The sequence below is a fragment of the Camelina sativa genome, chromosome 4, assembly GCF_030686135.1.
Source record: "Camelina sativa cultivar CO46 ecotype springtype chromosome 4, ASM3068613v1".
Lineage (NCBI taxonomy): Eukaryota > Viridiplantae > Streptophyta > Magnoliopsida > Brassicales > Brassicaceae > Camelina > Camelina sativa.
This window is the reverse complement of record NC_141883.1, coordinates 22486676-22505622: the sequence shown is the minus strand read 5'-3', so window position 1 is coordinate 22505622 and position 18947 is coordinate 22486676. Positions and strand designations below refer to the sequence as shown.

The window sequence follows — 18947 nt, the reverse complement described above, 5'->3', positions numbered from 1 at the left end:
GTTTAAACAATCCCAAACCCACCAACTAAGAAATTGCAGCAACACCAACATCAAGAACTGTATTTTATTGTGAGACTAGGTCGTGAAATTTGACCGAGTCAGCACACTTTAAAATTTCTGATACTTGACGTGGTTTAGTTAAACCAACCAAATGGTTTAGTTAAATGGATTTGTTTGTAAAGAAACGTGTTTCGGTTCGATCACAAGAAAACCCCGGTTAGGTGAAGTTTATTGACAAAAACAGCAACCCCTAATTTCAAAACCGCGTTTTCAATCGGACTTTTCTTAACATGTTCGGTAATAAACCCTACATAACACGTAACAAACAATATTGTGATCAAAGATCTTTTTTTTTTCTCAACTCGCTTTTGAATTTTCCGTAATCTAAGAAAATCTTCTTTAGCCATGAACGATCTTCTCTCCCGCTCGTTCAAAAGTTCCGTCGCCGACGATTCATCGCCGCCGCACTCACACAGCATCGAGATGCCAAAGACGAAAAACTCCGCCGGCGGAACCGGTCACGGCGGGTACAATCTCGACAAGTTCTACCACGACGTAGAGGAAGTAAACGAGGACCTTAAAGAGCTCGATCGTCTCTGTCACAACCTCCGATCGAGCCACGAACAGAGCAAGACGCTTCATAACGCTAAGGCCGTAAAGGAGTTAAAGGAGAAGATGGACGCTGACGTGTCTGCTGCGCTTAAGACTGCGACGCGCGTGAAAGGGAACCTCGAGGCTTTGGATCGGGCTAATGAAGTGAACCGGGGTTTACCGGAGTGTGGACCGGGTTCGTCGTCTGACCGGCAAAGGACTTCGGTGGTTAACGGGTTGAGGAAGAAGCTTAAAGATGCTATGGAAAATTTTAATCGAATGAGAGAGACAATCTCGACTGAGTACAGAGAGACTATTATGAGAATGTACTTCACCGTCACCGGAGAAAATCCCGACGAAGATACCGTCGATCGCCTCATCTCCACAGGTAACAATTTCTATAAATTAAAAATCTTTTTGTTTTATTTCAAATTTTAAATTCGAAACGTTAGAGAGCACGAAAATAGCGTAAGTTGTTAATAATCGATAATTGTAATTTTTTGAGGTTTAGTTTATAATTGGGAATATTTTGGTTAAATTAGTAATGATTTTTTTTTTTTTTTTTGGTTAAAAATTAGTAATGATTTTGATAAGATAAATTTTGTAATTAAAAATTTGCAGGAGAGAGTGAAACATTTTTGCAAAAAACGATACAAGAACAAGGTCGTGGTAGGATTTTGGACACTATCAACGAGATACAAGAGAGACACGACGCGGTGAAAGACATTGAGAAGAGTTTAAACGAGTTGCACCAGGTGTTTCTCGACATGGCTGTGTTGGTTGTTCACCAAGGTGAACAGCTCGATGATATTGAAGGCAATGTCAAACGAGCTAACTCGCTTGTTCGGTCCGGTGCTGACAGGCTTGTCAAGGCACGGTTTTATCAGAAGAATACGCGCAAGTGGACTTGCTTTGCCATTTTGCTTTTGATTAGTATTGTGGTTCTAGTTGTGGTGTTTACTGTTAGGCCTTGGGAGAGTAATGGTGGGGGTGGTGGAGGTTCGCCTCGTCAAGCTACTCCAGTTCAAGCTCTGCCACCGCCACCTCCGTCTGTGAACCGGCGGCTACTTCGCTAAATCATTTTTATGAGCTAGGTTTTCTCGGTCTATGCATTTGGCCTATCTATGTTTTGAGATTGTTTTTGATAATTATCTTTTGCAATGGTTTTTTTGTTGGTTCTGTATATATAATGCTTCAGACAGATTTTATTTTTGTTTGATTATGAATTTTTTCCATGAATTACATTATGATTAATTCACACATTTCATAATCAGCTAAAGATTAGTTTGACCGCCCTTATAATCAAACAAAATTTTACATTCTTTTCAAAAATATATCAAAACAGATGTGTTATGATATATATATCAAAAAATTTACATTCATACAAAAAGATGTGTTATGTTCTGCTATTGTTTCTTTAATAAGCTCTGGAAACTCAAATCAATGTTTTTTTGGTGAATAAAATTTTACTTTTATACATCATTTTTTAAAAAAATGACTCAAACAAATGGGCTTTGACACAAGCCCTTTAGTAATAGAAGGATTGAAAAGAAGGTTGTGCTGTGTTTTGGCGTCGTTGAAATGATAGGCGAGTCAAAATTTGGGAAACACTTGTTCGATTGATTTATTCTTTCTAATGTACGAATTCAAACATATCCGTCTTAATTTTCATCGGCGACTAGTACTAATCTAAATTTGTAAAATCTTCCACTTTGCCTTAATTTCAATACATCACATTCATAGCCTTATCCTTGTTAAGTTAGCCAAACCGTCCGGTTTAAACAATCCCAAACCCACCGAGAAATTGCAACAACAACACCAACATCAAAATTGTATTTTTCTTGTGAGACTCGATCATCAGCAGCATAAGAGAAAGAAAAAAAATAGATTGCGGTTTTTTCAGATTTTCCCGTACACAACTACACATCATAAATGGTTCAGTTAAATGGTACTCGATGTGGTTTAGTTAAAATGGATATGTTAAATGAAAAACGTGTCTTTTGTTCGCTCAGCTCACAAGAAAACCCGGTTAGCTAAACCTTATTGACAAAAGCAGCAACCTTAAATTTCAAAACAGCGTTGTACATATGTATAAGGGACTTTTCTTTACATGTTCGGTACGTAATAATCTATATAATGATCACACACGTAACAAACAATATTCCGATCAAAGATCTTTTCTTTTTGGTCAGCTCTTCTATCTTCAGACATGAACAATCTTCTCTCCCGCTCGTTCAACCGCTCCATCGCGGACGATTCGTCTCAGCCGCACTCACACAGCATCGAGATGACAAAGGCGAAAAACTCCGGCGGAAGCTGTGACAGTGGGATTAATCTCGACAAGTTTTACCACGACGTAGAGGAAGTGAACAAGAACCTTAAAGAGCTAGATATGGCTGTGTTGGTTGTTCACCAGGGTGAACAGCTTGATGATATTGAAGGCAATGTCAAAAACGAGCTAGCTCGCTTGTTCGGTCCGGTGCTGACCGTCTTGTCAAGGGGCGGTTATCAGAAGAACACGTGCAACTGGATTTGCTTTGCAGTTTTGCTTTTGACTATAATGGTGGTGTGTTGGGGGGTTCTACTATTGGTATTCGCTTTTAAGCGTTACGAGATCAGTAATGATGGTGGAGATGGAGGTTCGCCCCCTCAAGCTTCTGTGGCTCAAGATCATCCTTTTTTAGTGGTGGCGGTTGTGGTTCTAATTGTGGTGTTTTTTGTTAAGCATTTTGTAATGGTATATGTTGCAATACAAGAAAAGTCCACATTACTAGCAAGAGAATCGCTATAATACGTTTTGAATAGCGTTTTTATAAATGGTAGCTATATGACAGCCCCACTTATGGTAGACAACACCTACAATAAATATAGCACATTTATATTATTTTTTTTCAAATGAAATAATGAGTCTTTTTAATGCTACAATAGGTGCTTCAACCATAGCTATTTATAAATGATTTTATTTTAATTTCTTATAGCTCATTTAATGTTGTAGCATTACTAAAATGTTTGTATTCATAAAATTTTACTTTTATACAAAGGAAAAAAAATAAAATTGACTTAAACAAATGGGCTTCGGGACAAGCCCATTTAGTAGTAGAAGGATTTAAAAAAAAAAGGTTGCGTTGTGCCATTGTCTGTCTCGCAATGGCGTCGTTGAAGATGATAGGCAAGTCAAATTTTGGGAAACACTTCTTCGATTGATTCTCTTCTTTCTAATGTATGAAGATTCTGTTGAAACCTATCTGTTGTTTCTTTTTTGCTTTCTGATGTGTTTATGTAAGATCAGACATAGCCGTTAACTTCACAGGTTAGTTGAGGCATTTCCACAAACACTTTGTGATCATATCCTTCTCTGATCAAGTTATTGTACTGAACATATGATTTAATTATTTTTGGGGGGGTCTAATTGAAACAGATGGGATGTTCAAGGGGCTTTACCATGGGAAGAACTGTCATGTTCCCGATATTGCCACTGTCTTGAACCGAGCTTGGTCTGCTGGAGTCGATAGAATCATAGTTGAGTCACTCTTTATCTATTCTTTTTGTCTGAATGTTTTATAAGTGATAGAATTCGATTAATTTATCTTGAACAGGTGACTGGTGGGTCACTGGAAGAATCAAGGGAAGCTCTTGCAATTGCTGAAACTGATGGTTTGTTTGTTTTTTTTTTGTTTCTGTCAGAAAGTTTTAATCTTTTTATAAGTTTTTGATGGTGGATGTGCATTTTTGCAGGTAGGCTGTTTTGCACTGTTGGTGTTCATCCAACTAGATGCAATGTCAGTTTCTTTTGTTGTTGTTGTTGTTGTTTTTAAAAACTCAAGAGTTTCTTGTAATCTAAACTCTAAACTTCTGTGTTCTTTAAATGTCATCTATTTGTTTGTCCATCAGGAGTTTGAAGAGAGCGGCGATCCAGAAAAGCATTACCAGGATCTTTTTTCATTAGCCAAAGAAGGAATGCAGAAAGGGAAGGTGCTACTTCTAATGTAGAAGATACTTCAAATAGATTAGGTTCATATCGCTTTCGTAAACCATTAACAGAACACTCTTGTTCTTTATGATTAATTTAGGTGGTAGCAATTGGTGAATGTGGATTGGATTATGATAGGCTTCAGTTCTGCTCTGCTGATATCCAGAAGAAGTAGGTTTGATCATGTTTAAATTGGTTTATGTCTTTCTCTATTTACAATATCTTCCACGTTTTCTTTGTTGAGAAAGGTATTTTGAGAAGCAATTTGAATTAGCATACGCTACAAATTTACCGATGTTCCTACACATGCGAGCAGCCGCTGAAGATTTCTGTGAAATTGTTGAGAGAAACAAGAACAGGTGAACATGCCAAGCTAATGTTTTCTCGATTTGGGTTTAGATAAACTTCCTGGATTGCATTTTTTTTAGTCATCTTAATCTATAGTTCATGATTCACTATCAGGTTCACTGGAGGAGTTGCTCATTCATTTACTGGTAGTGCATTGGACCGTGATAAGCTTCTCTCTTTCGATAAAATGTACCTTGGTAAAGACTTCCACTATTTCCCATTAAAAACTTTGCCTTTAGGCTTTAGCTCTTCTTGGCTTTTATAGGATCACATTTGTTCAGAATATCTTGAATTGTTGTTCTGGTCTTTTGTTTTGTTGTATGTGATTCTATTGGCAGGTGTGAACGGGTGCTCGTTGAAAACAGCTGAGAATCTTGATGTAATGAAAGGAATACCAGTAGAGAGGATGATGATCGAAACAGATTCTCCATATTGTGACATCAAAAACACACACGCCGGGATGAAGTTTGTAAAATCGACTTGGCCTTCCAAGAAGAAAGAGAAGTATGATCAAGAATCTCTTGTCAAAGGCCGTAACGAGCCTTGTTTAGTTCGGTGAGTAAAGCTTTGAGAAAACCCTTGCCAAATCCTTAAAATATTATTCAGTCTCTGGCACACTTCTTAGACGCTCATTTTCATCTCCAGGCAAGTTCTTGAGGTGGTGGCTGGCTATAAAGGACTTGGTGATATAAATCAAGTTAGCTCAACCTTGTACCACAACACTTGCAGGCGTGTTCTCTCTATTTCAGTTTCACATAATTTCGTCACAGAAAATAAAGAACTGTTCTTATGTAAATGGTTTTGTCCTGATGGCTTGTCAATATTTCTGCAGGGTCTTCTTCCCTCAGGATTTGGATGCTGCTGCAGATGCTCTGCTTTCCGGGCACAACGAGACTGACTAGCCAGTAATCATGACAAAAATTGCAGTTTACTGGAATCAAGATATGTCGTTACATTACACTACTTATGGGTTTAAACGCATTACAACAAATGGTCTCTTGTTTTCTATCTCATATATTGTCTTCTTCTTAGTAGAATACAACAATACATTTATAAAGACAACAAAATTTTCGCTTTTGGCCCTCGTGCTGATCAGTCTGAAAACTTATCCGGAATCTATTTTGATGTTGCTTCTTCATGTACTGACGTTTGTAAGCACCTCACTACTCTCTAGACTGGCCTCTTCAGTTACTCCTTCTTCTACAGTTGGAGGAGACACAGTGGGCTTCTCTCTCTCTGAAGCCAAATTCAGCCTCAGCGCTCGTCCTTCAACTTCCTAAAACCAAAACCAAAACTAGTGAGCCTCAAACCCAAGTCTCAAACCCAAATCACCCCAACCAAACAAGGAGAGAGAAGAAGAAGCCTTACAACTCCATTCATGGTAGCCAAAGCAGACTGAACATCTTCCCCTGACTCGAAAGAGATGAAACCAAATCCCCGAGACCTCCCGGTGTTTCTCTCATAGATAACTTTAGCACCAAGCACACCAGGTTGATCACCAAACGCATCTTTAAGACCCTGTGAGGTTAAGTTCCAACCAAGGTTTCCTGCATAGATCTTGTGAGGACTGTCTACATAACTCCGGTTATTATCACGGATTTTAGTTCTCATTACTTCTCTCTCTCCACCTCTTGGCACCTCCGGGAAGTTCACTTTCACCGTTCTACCACCAATTTGCTACAAACTCAACACACACAAGAGATCAGAAACATTCTTCAGAAGGTTTGATCAAAAATGATGAGAACTTACAGAAGTGTTAAACATCTGAATAGCTTCTTTAGCTTCTTCAATGGTTCCCATGGTTACAAATCCAAACCCTCTGCTTCTATCAGTGACTTTATCATAAACAATCTGTGCAACAAAGAACACAATCTTTTCCAGCTTTAACTTAAACTCTCTCCAAATCAAATCGATACTTTAAATAGAATCTCTCATCAAATTCAAACCTGAACATCGACGACATTGCCAGCTTCTCCAAAAATCTGAGAGAGCTCAGAAGAAGTGATTGTGTAAGGTAAGTTCCCAACGTAAAGCCTTCCTTCTTCAACACTCGCTTGCGTAGTCTGTTTCTCATCTGCGTCTTCTTCGTCCTCTACTTCTTCTTCTTCATCTTCTACGTCGTCGTCGTCGTCTTCTTCTAGTAAAGCTTCGATTTCGCTCTCGGCTGAGTTAGCTTCGGTATCGGCGGTGCAGAAGAAGCGGTGGCGACGGGTATTCGGATGGAGGATTAGCGGATTAGGGCAACTGGCAACGAGTTTGAAGGATTTAGGTGTGAAACGATAAAAGAGTCGGAGATTGGAGTGGGAGGTGAATAACGGATTCAAGGAAGAGGCGGTGGCTGCGGCGGATACAGCCACGGCGGAGGAACAATAATAAGCTGATGACATTTTTTCAAAAAGGGGTTTGTGAGACTTTGGGATGATGAGGAAGAGAGAGTGGATAAGCTAATATATTTTATTTATTATCAACGATTTTTTTTGGAAATTATTTTCCAAAAAATTTACTATTAAGTTTCTTTTTTTTTTTTTTTTGGGAAAAAAAAATTTGTTAAAGTTATTTTGAAAGAAATTAAATATGGAGTGTTAAATAAATAAAAGTGTTGTGAAAATATTTATCTGTGTTACACTTGACAAAAACATTGTTCTCGAATTCATCTCAGATTTATGCATAACACTAAATAGTACTTGAGCCTCCTAAGCTTGAATACTGGACACAAAAGTCAGAACGCAAACAGAGGTTTCCAATGACTCAATGAAGATTATTATATACTTGCATGAGTAATTTCATAGTATAAGATGACCAGAGACAAATGCAATAACAAATTTCTGTTCTAAGATATCTAAAGGATGAGCTTGACCACATAAAAATAAGTTATGTGCTTATTAGATTGAATAGATCAGAAGGTAATATAACAAAAGAAAAAAGAGAAGAAGCTGAAATTAGTTTAAGGTTTTCAAACACATGATGCTCTCAACATCATCCCAAAGAGTGGTATGCAAAGACCGGGTTCCAGAGAACTTGGGGTGTAGTGCCCCTATAACAACCCCTCTTGATACACCGTTCTTTTCTAAATCGTAAATAGCATGTATTGATGATACTTTAGTTCTATCAATGCTTGTCCCAGACAACCTGAGCTCTCTGCTGCGACCGGTATTGTGCATCAACAATACATCAAAACTGAGGCATTGCATAAGCTGGTGACTAGGCAAAACAAAAGCCTTATGCGACCATTTACTCTTCCCTGCATCCTCAACCACCCACAGGTCTAGAATACATTCAGTCATGAGACGTGAATACTCGAAAACAGCTATCTTACTTTCGTAGATCATGAGATTAGCCCGATGGACATGCCAGACAATGCTAGCCTCAATGGGTAATTCAATCAAACTGAACTCCTCAGAAGTCAAGTCAAAACTCATGAGCACACATGTGTTCTTGTCAACCCAAGCTCCATAATACAAGACACCGTTGATCGAGATACCTTGAGAGTAAGGACGATGAGGAGGAGGAGGAGGAGTTGTGCTCTGAGTGCTTCTCCAATAAGCTCCAAGACCAAGTATCAAAACCTTATGCTCGGATCTCACTACTCTCTCTTCCTCATTCACCTCACAAACTGTGCTGAGCACTTTGTACTCATCGTGAACAGAGTCGTGCCCAAAATAGTTCCACATACGGAACTCGCCTCCAGCTTCATCCAAAATGTTAGATTTCACTCGGGGCAATTTCAGGAGCTGCCTGGTGGTGAGGTTACAGATCCGTACCTCTCGCCCAACTCTGAAACACATTAAGCCACGAAGTGCGTTTACAAAGCAGCCTCCCATTCCCGGCATGGTCAGATCTTGGTTGAGATGAGGGTAAGAGTCTGATATAAAGTTATTATTATTAGAGAGCAACGCACAAAGGTGTTCATTGTCTGAAAGAAACATGAACACACGCGGTTCTCGCTTCGGTGATGACACTTGGAAGAAAAGGTTGGTGAAATATCGGGAGGAGATGAGGGATGACCAGTGCTTTGACACGCACTTGAACCTCATCACCGACTTCGCTGGTAATCTTGCCAGAATCTCTATCAACACCTCCTCGGGGATCTCTTCAAAGGTAGCTGATCTCGAACCGGCGGACTTCACGATGCCTCTTCTTCTTCTTTTGCATCCTCCTTCTACCTTCTTCCTCAGCCCTTTCACGGCGGCAAGACGAATAAACAATCCCATTGGTTTTCTTCTCGCAGATCTGTTCCAAACAACAAGAGACAACAACAAAAAAAACAGAACATATGCATAACCCTAAGTCTGTCCTAGTTATATTGAAATAACGGAAGCCAAGTCACTCATCCGAAGGTTTGCCAAAAAAAAAAAAAAGTCACTCATCCGAAGATTCCGAGGAATAGAAAGTACAAGTTGGATTTGTGGCTTAGTCCGTTGAAAAAAAAAAGGCTCATTACTTTGAAGAGTTGAGAGAGAGTCTCTACCAGGCAGGGAAGGTTTATGGTTCAATTCAAGCTGAAATCGGTACGAGTGGATTAGATGAGTTAATCAAACCGGTCTGAGACTTTGTGGAATAACCAACGACGTCATTCCAAAAAGTAACGGAAGAAGCTCTTATTAGTTATTAGTTTAGTATAAGAAGCAAATCTCGAAGCTTTTTTTGACCTGAACGGTGGTGCTTAAAAAAGGTGTTAAGACCATCTTTATTGGAGCAACCTTCGTACGTTACTCACATATTAATTAATTATATAATTAAACTAAATTAATTAAAACAATTCTAAGGACGGTATATTGGAACTGAAATTTTAGAAGATTTTGGAGTTTTGTTAAAATCACATGTTATTCAAATCAGAATTTTAAAATCTGTTCTCAAATCCCATGTTATTAAAAATGAAATTTATGTAAAATTATCCAAAATCATTCACAATACCTTGTTATTCAATTAAGTATTTTTAAAAGTCATATCAAATCTACTGTTATTCAAACTAAACAAATAATTTTCAAAAAAATACTGAAAACGGATTTTGAGTGATTTTGGATACTTTTGTAGTTGAAAAATATGAACAAAACAATCACACCACGAGAGGTGGTATTTGAAGGAATTAAAAACAAAACAAAACAAAGAAAAATACCCACAAAAATAAACTGCATCGTGAGACCACGAGAGGTAAGACCTCTTTAGCTTTCTCTTCTCTCTTCGTCCTTGTCTCTCTCTCTCCATTGATCCATTGAACAAAAAACAAAAAGGAACTGAAGAGAAACCCAATTTTGTTCTTCGTCAGGTTCAAACTTCTCTTCTCCAATTCTTTCTACTCTTTAGTTATGTTTGATATTTGATATCGATTATTCAGGTGGACTTCTACTTGTGTTAGGATAAATCTATATTGGTTGAGGAGATTGATTCATGAATGATGTTGTTAAACATGAAGTGCTGAAATTAAAAGCTCTCTAGCTTTCACTTCGGATTTAGTTCTGTAATGTTTCTAGGTTATGCTTGTATAGTTGTATTTACGATGAAGGTATTTTGTTTGTATGTATGATGTTCTATAACCACAACATTGTCGAATGTAGAAGCTGTTGAGCTCTTACTATTCTCTGTTAGCTTTTGGTTAAGTTTCTTTCTACAATAACACTAATTTGCTTGAGGAGATTGTTTGTGCAGATAAGTGTGTATCCAAGAGATTGTGCAAGAGGACAAAGAGTCCCAACAGCTACAGAGCAAGCAAAAAAGAGGATTTTAGATTGCAAAAGGAGAAGAAGAAGGCAAGACTCAAGAATTACACTGAACTTGTTCTTGCATCTGCATCACTCGATGATGTTGAAGCCATCTAGAGTGCTACAAAAAAAATTCTAAAAAGAAAATTGTTTCCTCTTTTTTAATGCTAAAAAAAAATTCTCACAATCACCCAAAGTCTTCCTAAATCACTCCGGTAAATCTCACCTAATCAACAATCATTTAGATAAAAAATCTAACAAATCTACCTAAATATCCTAAAACACTACTCAAATTTCTCAAAACACCAAAACATACAAACTCCACAAAATCCTCTAAAATCTTTGTTCCAATACACCCCCCTAAGAGAACTTAAGCAAAATCATCTCTCCACTAGAGAACCTAAAGAAAATTGCTCAATCATTTAAATAATAATTTTTAATTAATGTTTATTAATTATCAAACTCTAATTTTTAAGATAATCAATCAAAGTATATACTCTATCTATATATAAGAGTGTGAAATGAAGATAATCAATCAAAGTATATACATAATCAAGAACATCTCGGGAAGTTCATCATTGTTCTCATTTGGATAGAAGAAACATGAACACACGAACATCAAGTGCATGGACTACAAACTTGCCTACACGGTATCCAGAGAATTACAGCCAAACACAACTCCAAAGAAGTATAAAAAAAAAAATCAACACTTTTGTGTAGATAGAAGAAACATGAACACACGAACCGTAGTCTATGACAACCCACTTGCTATCGTACCCTTGCACAGAAGGCAGCATTATATGTTTTGCTCCTTTCTGCTTTTGCTTGGCCTGTGAAAGAAACCATTTGATCACTCTATATAATGTTCACAAAAATAACAGATTTTACAAAACAGAGCTACTTGTCAATTCCAAACATATCGAATTCACAAAATTGGCTAAACCCAAATCAAACAATCATAACGACAGAGGAAGGTGGAAGAAGTGTGTACCTTGTAGACTAATGCTTGAGCGATGTTTTTTTAAGTGCCAATCGGATCTTCCGGTGGCGACGACCATGTAATCGGCCCAGAAGCAGTGATTGTGAGTTGGAACCACCGTAACGTTATCAGCTTTCACGTCGGCGAGTATCTTATCCACTTTGGATTTAGCTCACACCATTGCTCATCCATAGTAGTAACGGACTCAGATTTCTGCACTTCTTCTTCCTCTGTACCTTTGATGTGCAAATCATTCTTCTTCACTAACCCGCTTTGTTCCGATTCTGAGGTCATTTTCAATTGAGTTGAGAGAAGGCAAGTTGGATTACATAGCAATCAGGAGGTGTCTCTTGATTCTCTTCACAGTCTGGCGCTATTATATGTGATTCGTTTATTCTATCAATGCACTATAAATAACAACAAAAGTCTGAATTAGTGGTGAGTTTTATTAGGTAGACAGAAACAGAACATAACCTAAAATTTCCATGAGCGTGTTTGTTTGTACCTTTTCAAATTCTTCCACGAGTTTCAAGCATTCTGTGTTACGTGGATCAACATTATTATATTCTCCTTTGCAGATTCTCTTCATGGACTGCAAGAAAAGAAGAGTTTTGAACTGTATCATCTCTCGAGCAGAAGTTCTGGTTTCTGCAGAAACAGGTCAAAGACTTAAGACAACACAAGAACAAACAAACACAGCCATCTCAATCTTCAAAGTTCTAAGCTTTGTAATGGTCCCAGAAATTGATAATAGTCATGCATCATTCCAAGTTTCTCTCTCTCTTCCTAAGCACTTAGCAACATAAGAATAATGTAATCATGTTCTGGATCATCCAAGTAGCTTTCTCCATACATTGAACAACACTTAATCGAATGAGGAACACAATACCCTAAATTGTTATGTGAATAATAATCAAAATCCAAAAGTGTTGCAAAAACAGATTGAAAAGATCATTTTTAGAAAGATATAAAAAAACGAACCTCAAAGACAAGCATGGCGTCTTGGTTAGTCCCTTTCTTGCCTTGCTGAGTGTAAAGAAATGCCACCTTACTAGAACCATTGGAAACAAAGCGACCCAAAACCTGTTCGATTTCGCCGCCGCCCATTAAATATCTCGGCCGCCGCCACCGTCTGGAGCCTAATCTCTCGTCAGCCGTCTCCGTCGCAGAGGCGGTGGTGCTGGTTTCTCCTGTTTCCTTCCCAGTGGTTCGATCTACTGAATAACACAGACCCATTTCGAGAATGATCCGGAGGAAGAGCTCCAAGCTTTTTTTTTTTTAAAACAACAAATCGTAGAAATCGCCGAATGAAGAAATTGTCGAGAGAGAAGAGAGAGAGTCAGGGAAGAAAGAAAGAAGAAAATAGGAAAAAAAAATTACATTTTATATTTACCCATCCTCCAATCCCATAACGCCATGTTGGGTTGCTCATGGATTGAAAATGACTTGCTCAAAATGCTTCCGATAAAATCGATACTCAACATTAGACGTGTCAAAATGGGTTAAGTTTCATGGATCAACTCAACTCAATCTAACTCATGAACTCTAATGAATTAACAAAATTTATCTTAATGAGTTAATGAATAAAATGAGTTAATGAATTAATTGGTTTAGTGGATCAAACAAGTTGAGTTGTAATGGGTAATAGTTAACCATTTAATCTATCAATTCTATTTTTATTGAGTTAAATGGTTAAACCGGTTAAAATAACCAAAAATCTGTAAACCAATCAAAATGAATAAACCGATTAATGCTTTGATTTTTTCTCAAAACACACCTTCATCGTGATTTGAGAGTTGGATCTTCGTCGCCGTGAACATTTGCAGCCGGTTCTCTTCTCTCATCTTCGAGTTCATGGGTTACCCCTAGTAGATGATTAACTAGGTATCTACAAATGATATAATCAAGTTCAAGTTTGTTTCTTCTCTCTCTTCCTCTCTCTGTCTGTTTCTCTTTTAGATTTTTGGGTTTTAGAAACAAATTGACTATTTTTGATATTTGGGTTTTGATTTTTTCTGGGTTTTGATTTTTTTCTGGGTGTTTGTGTATCTATGTGGCTTGTTCTCTTGATTTGGAGATTTGAATGACTTAGATTATAATAGGAAACTAGATTGCTTGCTCTATGACTTGTCTGTGATTTTTTCATCTTATAGTTTTATTTGTTTTGTCTGTGATTTTTTCATGATCAACATAAATTATTTGCTTGAATGAATTTGAGTGAGAGAGAAGAGAAGCTTAGTTTGTCTTTGTTACTCTCTTTCACGTGTGCAGTCTGTGTTTAGTGTTGCTATTGACTTCAATCAGCTTGAACATCTGAATCTACTTGTAGTCAGCGATCATTGGTCGAAGTTGCTTGTCATGTTACTCAAATATTCATTCTAAGAAAAGTGTGGAGCATCGTCGTATACAAGAGTGTGGAGTATCGCTGACTACAAATATTCATTGTTGTCATTGTGGGTTTGTGTTTTGTGTGAGTGAATCTGAAGAAAAACACAAGACATATTTGATGTACTTCCTGTTTAGTTTTAATGTATGAATTCACTTACATAAGTTAATCATTTAACCATTTAACTTATAGGATTAAATGAGTTCATAGGTTAATCCAACTCATTTATCAACCTATGAACTCATTTAATCTAAACTCATTAGGTAATGAGTTGAACTGAGTTGAGTTAATCAATTTGACATCTCTACTCAACATATTGAACCGATATATGGCTTTTTTATTTAATTTTAGGACCCAATTTTAAAACTCATTTTAAAGATGTTCTAAGGATTGTATTGATTAAAAGAGATTATTTTTAGTTAAATGAGCTAAAATTTTATTATGATCGTAGCTTTATTTAGCTTAAACTCTAAGGATCGAGGGTGTGTCAAGCTGTGATTGGTTTTTTTTGGGTTGGTTCCCCGTGACTCTCTCGTCACTCTCGTCTCTCTCAGTATTGTGAATGAACGGCAAAAAGGCCGGAGACCGACGAATTTACCCGGAGAAACCGTGGGAAACTCGTCTTCCACCGGCTTTATCATCATCTCCACCGAGGATGGCACCTTCGGCGAGTTCGGTTCATCAAATCGGAAGCATATTGGTTCACCAAATTGGAGATTCAAGTGGCCACATCTCCGATTGTTTGGTTCAATGATGCTTTAATATGTTTATCTTGGTAAGAATCTATCTGATATCAATTGTGGATCGTCATGCATTAGGGTTAATTGATGTGAAAAAATTAGGGTTCAACGAACTGAAATTGATTTTAGGAAATTAGGATGCTATGATGTTAGAAGTTTGGGAATTGGAAATTGATCTTATTGTTTGAATACTTTGATCGCCGATAAGAAACCTTGTTTTTGATTTACAATAAGAATCTGTGGGTTTTTGATAAGTTTAAAACGTTCTTCAGTTTTGTATGCTTGCTTGCTTATTTTCAGTTGTTTCTAAACCATATACTTGTTGTTTAAACTTCATATAGCACCCACCCATTAATTTAGAAGTTGATGGATTTTTTTTGTAGAGTGATCCGATGACTGTCATGTATCTGAGGAAAAAGGATGGGAAGCTTGAGGAAATTGGCCGTACTGAAGTCATACTTAACAGCTTAAATCCAAGTTGGATTGAGAAAATTACAGTCTCTTTTCAGTTTGAAGTTGTTCAGACATTAGTGTATGCCACCCCTCAATACCCAACTATTCTTTTCTGATGAGTATTGTTTGACCGTTAGAATACTGTCAACTTATATGACTTTTTTTTTGTTTTCAGTTTTCACGTGTATGATGTTGATACCAGAAATCATAAAGTGCCTGTGAAGGTAATATTTTCACTGACAGTACAATCTAGTGGATAATAAGTTTGCATTTTGATTATAATTGTTGCACCTCAATATACTGTGTAACTTTGCAGACATTAAAGCTCAAGGACCAGGAGTTCTTAGGAGAAGCCACCTGTGTTCTGTCTGAGGTACCATGTTACACCTTCAATCTTTTTGTGTAGAATCACTTTTTTTGTTTGTGATTTGTATCCTTAAAATCAGGAAATTTCTTGGACTAGAAGTTCATGATTAGTTCTCTAGCAAACGGGTAAAGAAATAACAGAAATATGGTCATTTAAAATATATGCTTCTTCTGAGTATAATAAATACTCATAAGACCATCGTCTCATTGCTGTTTCTTCAGTGTGGGGTTTCCCTTGATCTATCAAATGTATTGACATAATTTGTTTTCTATTTTCTTATCAGGCTATTATGGAAGTAGGAGAGGTCATCCAGTTTTATGATTCGGATAAGCGATTTCCTGCTTGGAGATTTGGAGGAAGAACATCGGATGGTTCTGTGTCCCATGCTTTTAACTTGAATGAAGCTTCATACGGCGACGAGGTAACTTACGAGACATAAAAATGGTTCTGCCTTTTTAATATTGGAACTGGTATATTGTGTGCATACTGGTGTATATTATTACAAATAGATTATACGGAACTTTTGTCTCTTTTATAATTTCAGAACCATGAAACATTGCATACTCCAATGTTAAGAGAGGAGATCGCAACTCCAAACTTACCAAGTACATGTTAAGTGTCACATGGCTTCAACTTCTCTTTTCCTTTTCAGGTTGTTTGAGTTGAAGGAATCATGGCAGCTTATGGGAGTGCTCTTTGCAATGTTGCTCTAGCGGGACCAACTCTATTCAGCCATGTGGTCGACTAGGCTGCTAATATTGCTTCACAGTCACTCTCACAAAACAGTCCCAAGTACTATGTTCTGCTCATCATTAAGGTAAAACTCAGTGACATAATGACTCGCCTAAATCAGATAGAATGTGCATCTGTTACTAGTGAATCTATTGTTAGCTTCAATGCCAAAATGTTCTTGTAATCTGTTTTTAATATGCTTTTATGTAATATTTGTTTAAACTTTTATAGAATACAATAATTTTTAAGTTTTATAAAATATAAAAATGTTTACAAATTTATACAAAATAAATTCTACTTCTAAAAAATTATAATTTTCAAAATATTATTTTTAAAAGACCCAAAATTATGATCTACCATTGGAGGCATACAATTTTACAGTTTCTTAAAAAAAACGATTTAACCAAACAATTTTCAAAATTTAATATTATAAAATTCCTAACTCCACTTAAGCATCCTTTTTTATCTTCCCCCATTTGGAGATGCTTTATTCTTGTTTCTCTATCCGTATACTCTCCTACAAAACTTGATAGTGAATTGCTATGGAAATGTTTATTATTGATAAACATTTATTTACTGATTAAGATTATTAATGAAAATGTGTTACATATATATATATATATATTCTAAGTAAATATGTGTGATCAAACAAGGTAAGATTGAGGGCTTCCTTAAACTTTGATTTATGGATAAAGCTCCCGTTTAGTTCATAATTGATTAAGCTCCCGTTTAGTTGTGCTGTTAATGAAGTGGACTATAACAGAAACGTTCTTAAAGTGTAAAAGGAAATTAATTATAAACCCCGGCATATATATATATAAGGGAGACGGAGGGGGGTAAAAAGGAAAATTCAGAATAGTATAGAATGAAAAAAGCGTGTTCAGTTTCTTTCTAGAAGCTTTCTTCTCTCGTTTCGTTTCAATCGCTCTCCCTCTCACTCTCTCAGGTCTCAGCTCAATTCATCATCATCTTCATCTCTCTCAGATCGATTCATCAGCTCGCTACAATGGATTCGACGCAGGTAAACCTAACTTCGCATGCTCATGATTACGATCATCATCGGTCTGAGGTAGCGGTATCGGACTGGGATGAGTTTGCTTATTCTACTTTCTCTTTTTCACAATTAGGATCATCGATCGATCTTAGGTTTTCGAACTGGAATATATATAGCCGGAGTTTGCTTTTTCCATGATCGATTTGAGTCAGGATCATCATCGATTGATCGATCGATCTATGTTGCTTTGCTGATTAGGAGTTAGGATCATCCATCTATGTTCTCTCTGTATCTCTCGTAGGTTGCAGTTACTCAGAGGACTGGCTTTTCTCCTTCTGAAGATCGCTGGATCCTTCAAAGGACAAATGTGGTGAGTTTTTGTGCATTTGTTGCTTATACGATTTCACAAGAATCCCCTCTAAAAGAAACAAAATCTTCAACTTGTTTTGGCAGAATGATTGCGACTCCGTAATGCTCTTTACTCAGAGTCTGGTTAGGAAGCTCCAATCAAACGAGAAGAAGAGATTGGTACGGCATTAGTTTGGAATTTTCATGCAGTTGATTTGATTCATGGTGTGAATAATTGGAATCTGCAATCTCATGTTGTCATTTGAAATCTTCAATCTCATATATTGTGAATTGGAATCATGTTCTTTGTTCAGGTTAGCAACTTGATTCGCTATCCCACGCTTGGACGCCAAATCATACAGTGAGTAGCTAGTAGTGATGTACTTGCATCCTGATGATCTTAGTCTCTCATATCTTTACTGTCTTTTTGGAACTTCCGGATCTTGAGATGACATGTGAGCTCTCTTCACATTTAGCCTTCTTTTTTTTTTTTTTTACGGTTTTGCTTTGTTTCTAAAACTGGGTTTGTGTGTATCTTGATGCCCTGAATTCGATGGATTTTTCCCTCAGAGAGTTATGGTTACAATATCTTCTCTAATGCATAACCTTTTGATTTTTAACTTTCAACGTAAATGGAAACTTGTAGCTAACCTGCTGCAAGAAACAGAACCAGTTTACCTTTGAATTTTGTTCATCAAGACTTTAACAGATGGATTTATAGTTCGTCAATCCCTTTGTGTGCATAGGTCGTTGTTGGCACAGATAATTATAAGTAAAAGGTAAAACAAACTCTGATTCTAATGCTATATTATATATAGCCTATGTAGTAAATATAGCAAAGCATAAAGCCAAAAAGAATGAGAGCTGTGACAGATTACATAACAGAAACAATGGAGAAGTGCCAAGAATCCCAAAATGATTACAAAATACGTCAAAGCGAATGGTTGGTTTCATGTCTCACTGGCGGAGGCGGTGAGAATCTGTCTTTTGGACCAAGAGGTATGCCTGCTGAGCTTGTGAAGGCGGACCTGCATCTCCGTGAACAGCTGCATCACGTGGCACTCCAACTCATTAGCAAATCCCATTCTCTACTTCTAGAGTACTAATCCTAACACTCTCTCACCAACGGACACCTAAAATAAACGTGCACGCTTAGCTTATAACTCAATTCATCTTTTTCTTAGTTACACAAAAAAAATTTGCGCGCGGGAGAATTTTGAAGAGTTTTAGGGCCGTAAATTATTCGTTGAGGCCCAAAATCAGATTTGAAATCGTAAAGTCATGAAGGCTTTATACCTTTAATAGTCCATGAGAACTTAGAAGACATATATGGACCGAAT

At 37.1% G+C, this 18947-nt stretch overlaps 5 protein-coding genes and 1 pseudogene across 17 annotated transcripts; 3 read left to right on the top strand and 3 right to left on the bottom strand.

Annotated features, from left to right (window-relative positions):
* The first annotated feature begins 266 nt into the window (after nucleotides 1-266).
* LOC104781086 (syntaxin-122) lies at nucleotides 267-1853 on the top strand. The gene is made up of 2 exons (XM_010505682.3): nucleotides 267-979; nucleotides 1213-1853. The coding sequence occupies exons 1-2, from the start codon at nucleotides 406-408 to the stop codon at nucleotides 1665-1667; spliced, it is 1029 nt and encodes a 342-aa protein (XP_010503984.2). The 5' UTR covers nucleotides 267-405; the 3' UTR covers nucleotides 1668-1853.
* Nucleotides 1854-3638: 1785 nt separating this feature from the next.
* On the top strand, nucleotides 3639-5984 carry LOC104781084 (uncharacterized). 2 transcript variants are annotated; one of them, XM_010505680.3, is made up of 12 exons: nucleotides 3639-3760; nucleotides 3881-3901; nucleotides 4010-4110; nucleotides 4188-4245; nucleotides 4327-4370; nucleotides 4483-4563; nucleotides 4662-4732; nucleotides 4810-4920; nucleotides 5024-5106; nucleotides 5248-5464; nucleotides 5555-5638; nucleotides 5742-5984. In XM_010505680.3, exons 1-12 carry the CDS (start codon nucleotides 3739-3741, stop codon nucleotides 5809-5811), a joined length of 963 nt encoding a protein of 320 aa, XP_010503982.1. In that variant the 5' UTR covers nucleotides 3639-3738; the 3' UTR covers nucleotides 5812-5984. The 2 variants fall into 2 exon arrangements, with proteins under 2 accessions (XP_010503982.1, XP_087367528.1); XM_087511402.1 differs by lacking the exons at nucleotides 3639-3760; nucleotides 4327-4370 and having other exon boundaries at nucleotides 5555-5640.
* LOC104781085 (RNA-binding protein CP33, chloroplastic) lies at nucleotides 5822-7555 on the bottom strand. The gene is made up of 4 exons (XM_010505681.3): nucleotides 6856-7555; nucleotides 6659-6760; nucleotides 6278-6586; nucleotides 5822-6185 (listed from the first exon to the last, which is right to left on the bottom strand). Exons 1-4 carry the CDS (start codon nucleotides 7294-7296, stop codon nucleotides 6045-6047), a joined length of 993 nt encoding a protein of 330 aa, XP_010503983.2. The 5' UTR covers nucleotides 7297-7555; the 3' UTR covers nucleotides 5822-6044.
* Nucleotides 7556-7761: 206 nt separating this feature from the next.
* Nucleotides 7762-9358, bottom strand: LOC104781079 (putative F-box protein At3g52320 pseudogene; annotated as a pseudogene). Its single transcript, XR_015597446.1, has one exon. The product of XR_015597446.1 is annotated as a putative F-box protein At3g52320 pseudogene (transcript).
* A 2241-nt stretch (nucleotides 9359-11599) lies between these two features.
* Nucleotides 11600-12943, bottom strand: LOC104781081 (putative protein phosphatase 2C 18). Of its 2 annotated transcripts, none has more exons than XR_002037732.2 (3): nucleotides 12569-12926; nucleotides 12093-12235; nucleotides 11600-11994 (listed from the first exon to the last, which is right to left on the bottom strand). XR_002037732.2 is itself a non-coding variant. In XM_019244748.2 (3 exons), the coding sequence occupies exons 1-3, from the start codon at nucleotides 12821-12823 to the stop codon at nucleotides 11884-11886; spliced, it is 453 nt and encodes a 150-aa protein (XP_019100293.1). In that variant the 5' UTR covers nucleotides 12824-12943; the 3' UTR covers nucleotides 11743-11883. The 2 variants fall into 2 exon arrangements, 1 of the variants encoding a protein (XP_019100293.1); XM_019244748.2 differs by having other exon boundaries at nucleotides 11743-11994; nucleotides 12093-12179; nucleotides 12569-12943.
* Nucleotides 12944-13226: 283 nt separating this feature from the next.
* LOC104781082 (protein BONZAI 3-like) lies at nucleotides 13227-18227 on the top strand. 10 transcript variants are annotated; one of them, XR_015597450.1, is made up of 11 exons: nucleotides 13347-13471; nucleotides 14425-14748; nucleotides 15097-15245; nucleotides 15342-15390; nucleotides 15483-15539; nucleotides 15817-15954; nucleotides 16186-16350; nucleotides 17212-17286; nucleotides 17561-17629; nucleotides 17713-17787; nucleotides 17922-18227. XR_015597450.1 is itself a non-coding variant. In XM_087511403.1 (7 exons), exons 2-7 carry the CDS (start codon nucleotides 14737-14739, stop codon nucleotides 16192-16194), a joined length of 414 nt encoding a protein of 137 aa, XP_087367529.1. In that variant the 5' UTR covers nucleotides 13227-13471; nucleotides 13859-14736; the 3' UTR covers nucleotides 16195-16557. The 10 variants fall into 10 exon arrangements, 3 of the variants coding, with proteins under 3 accessions (XP_087367529.1, XP_087367530.1, XP_087367531.1); XR_015597451.1 differs by having other exon boundaries at nucleotides 17393-17629; XR_015597449.1 differs by having other exon boundaries at nucleotides 13356-13500; nucleotides 13859-14748.
* Nucleotides 18228-18947: the final 720 nt, after the last annotated feature.

Excerpts from the sequence above, each read along its gene's own strand:
- LOC104781086 (XM_010505682.3), top strand. The coding sequence starts at position 406 with ATGAACGATCTTCTCTCCCGCTCGTTCAAAAGTTCCGTCGCCGACGAT. Across the intron at positions 980-1,212 it reads CGATCGCCTCATCTCCACAG|GAGAGAGTGAAACATTTTTG; the intron begins GTAACAATTTCT and ends AAAAATTTGCAG.
- LOC104781084 (XM_010505680.3), top strand. The coding sequence starts at position 3,739 with ATGGCGTCGTTGAAGATGATAG. Across the intron at positions 4,733-4,809 it reads TCTGCTGATATCCAGAAGAA|GTATTTTGAGAAGCAATTTG; the intron begins GTAGGTTTGATC and ends TTGTTGAGAAAG. Across the intron at positions 5,465-5,554 it reads AACGAGCCTTGTTTAGTTCG|GCAAGTTCTTGAGGTGGTGG; the intron begins GTGAGTAAAGCT and ends TTTCATCTCCAG.
- LOC104781085 (XM_010505681.3), bottom strand. The coding sequence starts at position 7,296 with ATGTCATCAGCTTATTATTGTTCCTCCGCCGTGGCTGTATCCGCCGCA. Across the intron at positions 6,587-6,658 it reads TTCAGATGTTTAACACTTCT|CAAATTGGTGGTAGAACGGT; the intron begins GTAAGTTCTCAT and ends TTGAGTTTGTAG. Across the intron at positions 6,186-6,277 it reads TGGCTACCATGAATGGAGTT|GAAGTTGAAGGACGAGCGCT; the intron begins GTAAGGCTTCTT and ends TTTTGGTTTTAG.
- LOC104781081 (XM_019244748.2), bottom strand. The coding sequence starts at position 12,823 with ATGGGTCTGTGTTATTCAGTAGATCGAACCACTGGGAAGGAAACAGGA. Across the intron at positions 12,180-12,568 it reads ACGCCATGCTTGTCTTTGAG|TCCATGAAGAGAATCTGCAA; the intron begins GTTCGTTTTTTT and ends CTTTTCTTGCAG. Across the intron at positions 11,995-12,092 it reads TCGTGGAAGAATTTGAAAAG|TGCATTGATAGAATAAACGA; the intron begins GTACAAACAAAC and ends TGTTATTTATAG.
- LOC104781082 (XM_087511403.1), top strand. Across the intron at positions 15,246-15,341 it reads GAAGTTGTTCAGACATTAGT|TTTTCACGTGTATGATGTTG; the intron begins GTATGCCACCCC and ends TTTTGTTTTCAG. Across the intron at positions 15,391-15,482 it reads ATCATAAAGTGCCTGTGAAG|ACATTAAAGCTCAAGGACCA; the intron begins GTAATATTTTCA and ends GTAACTTTGCAG.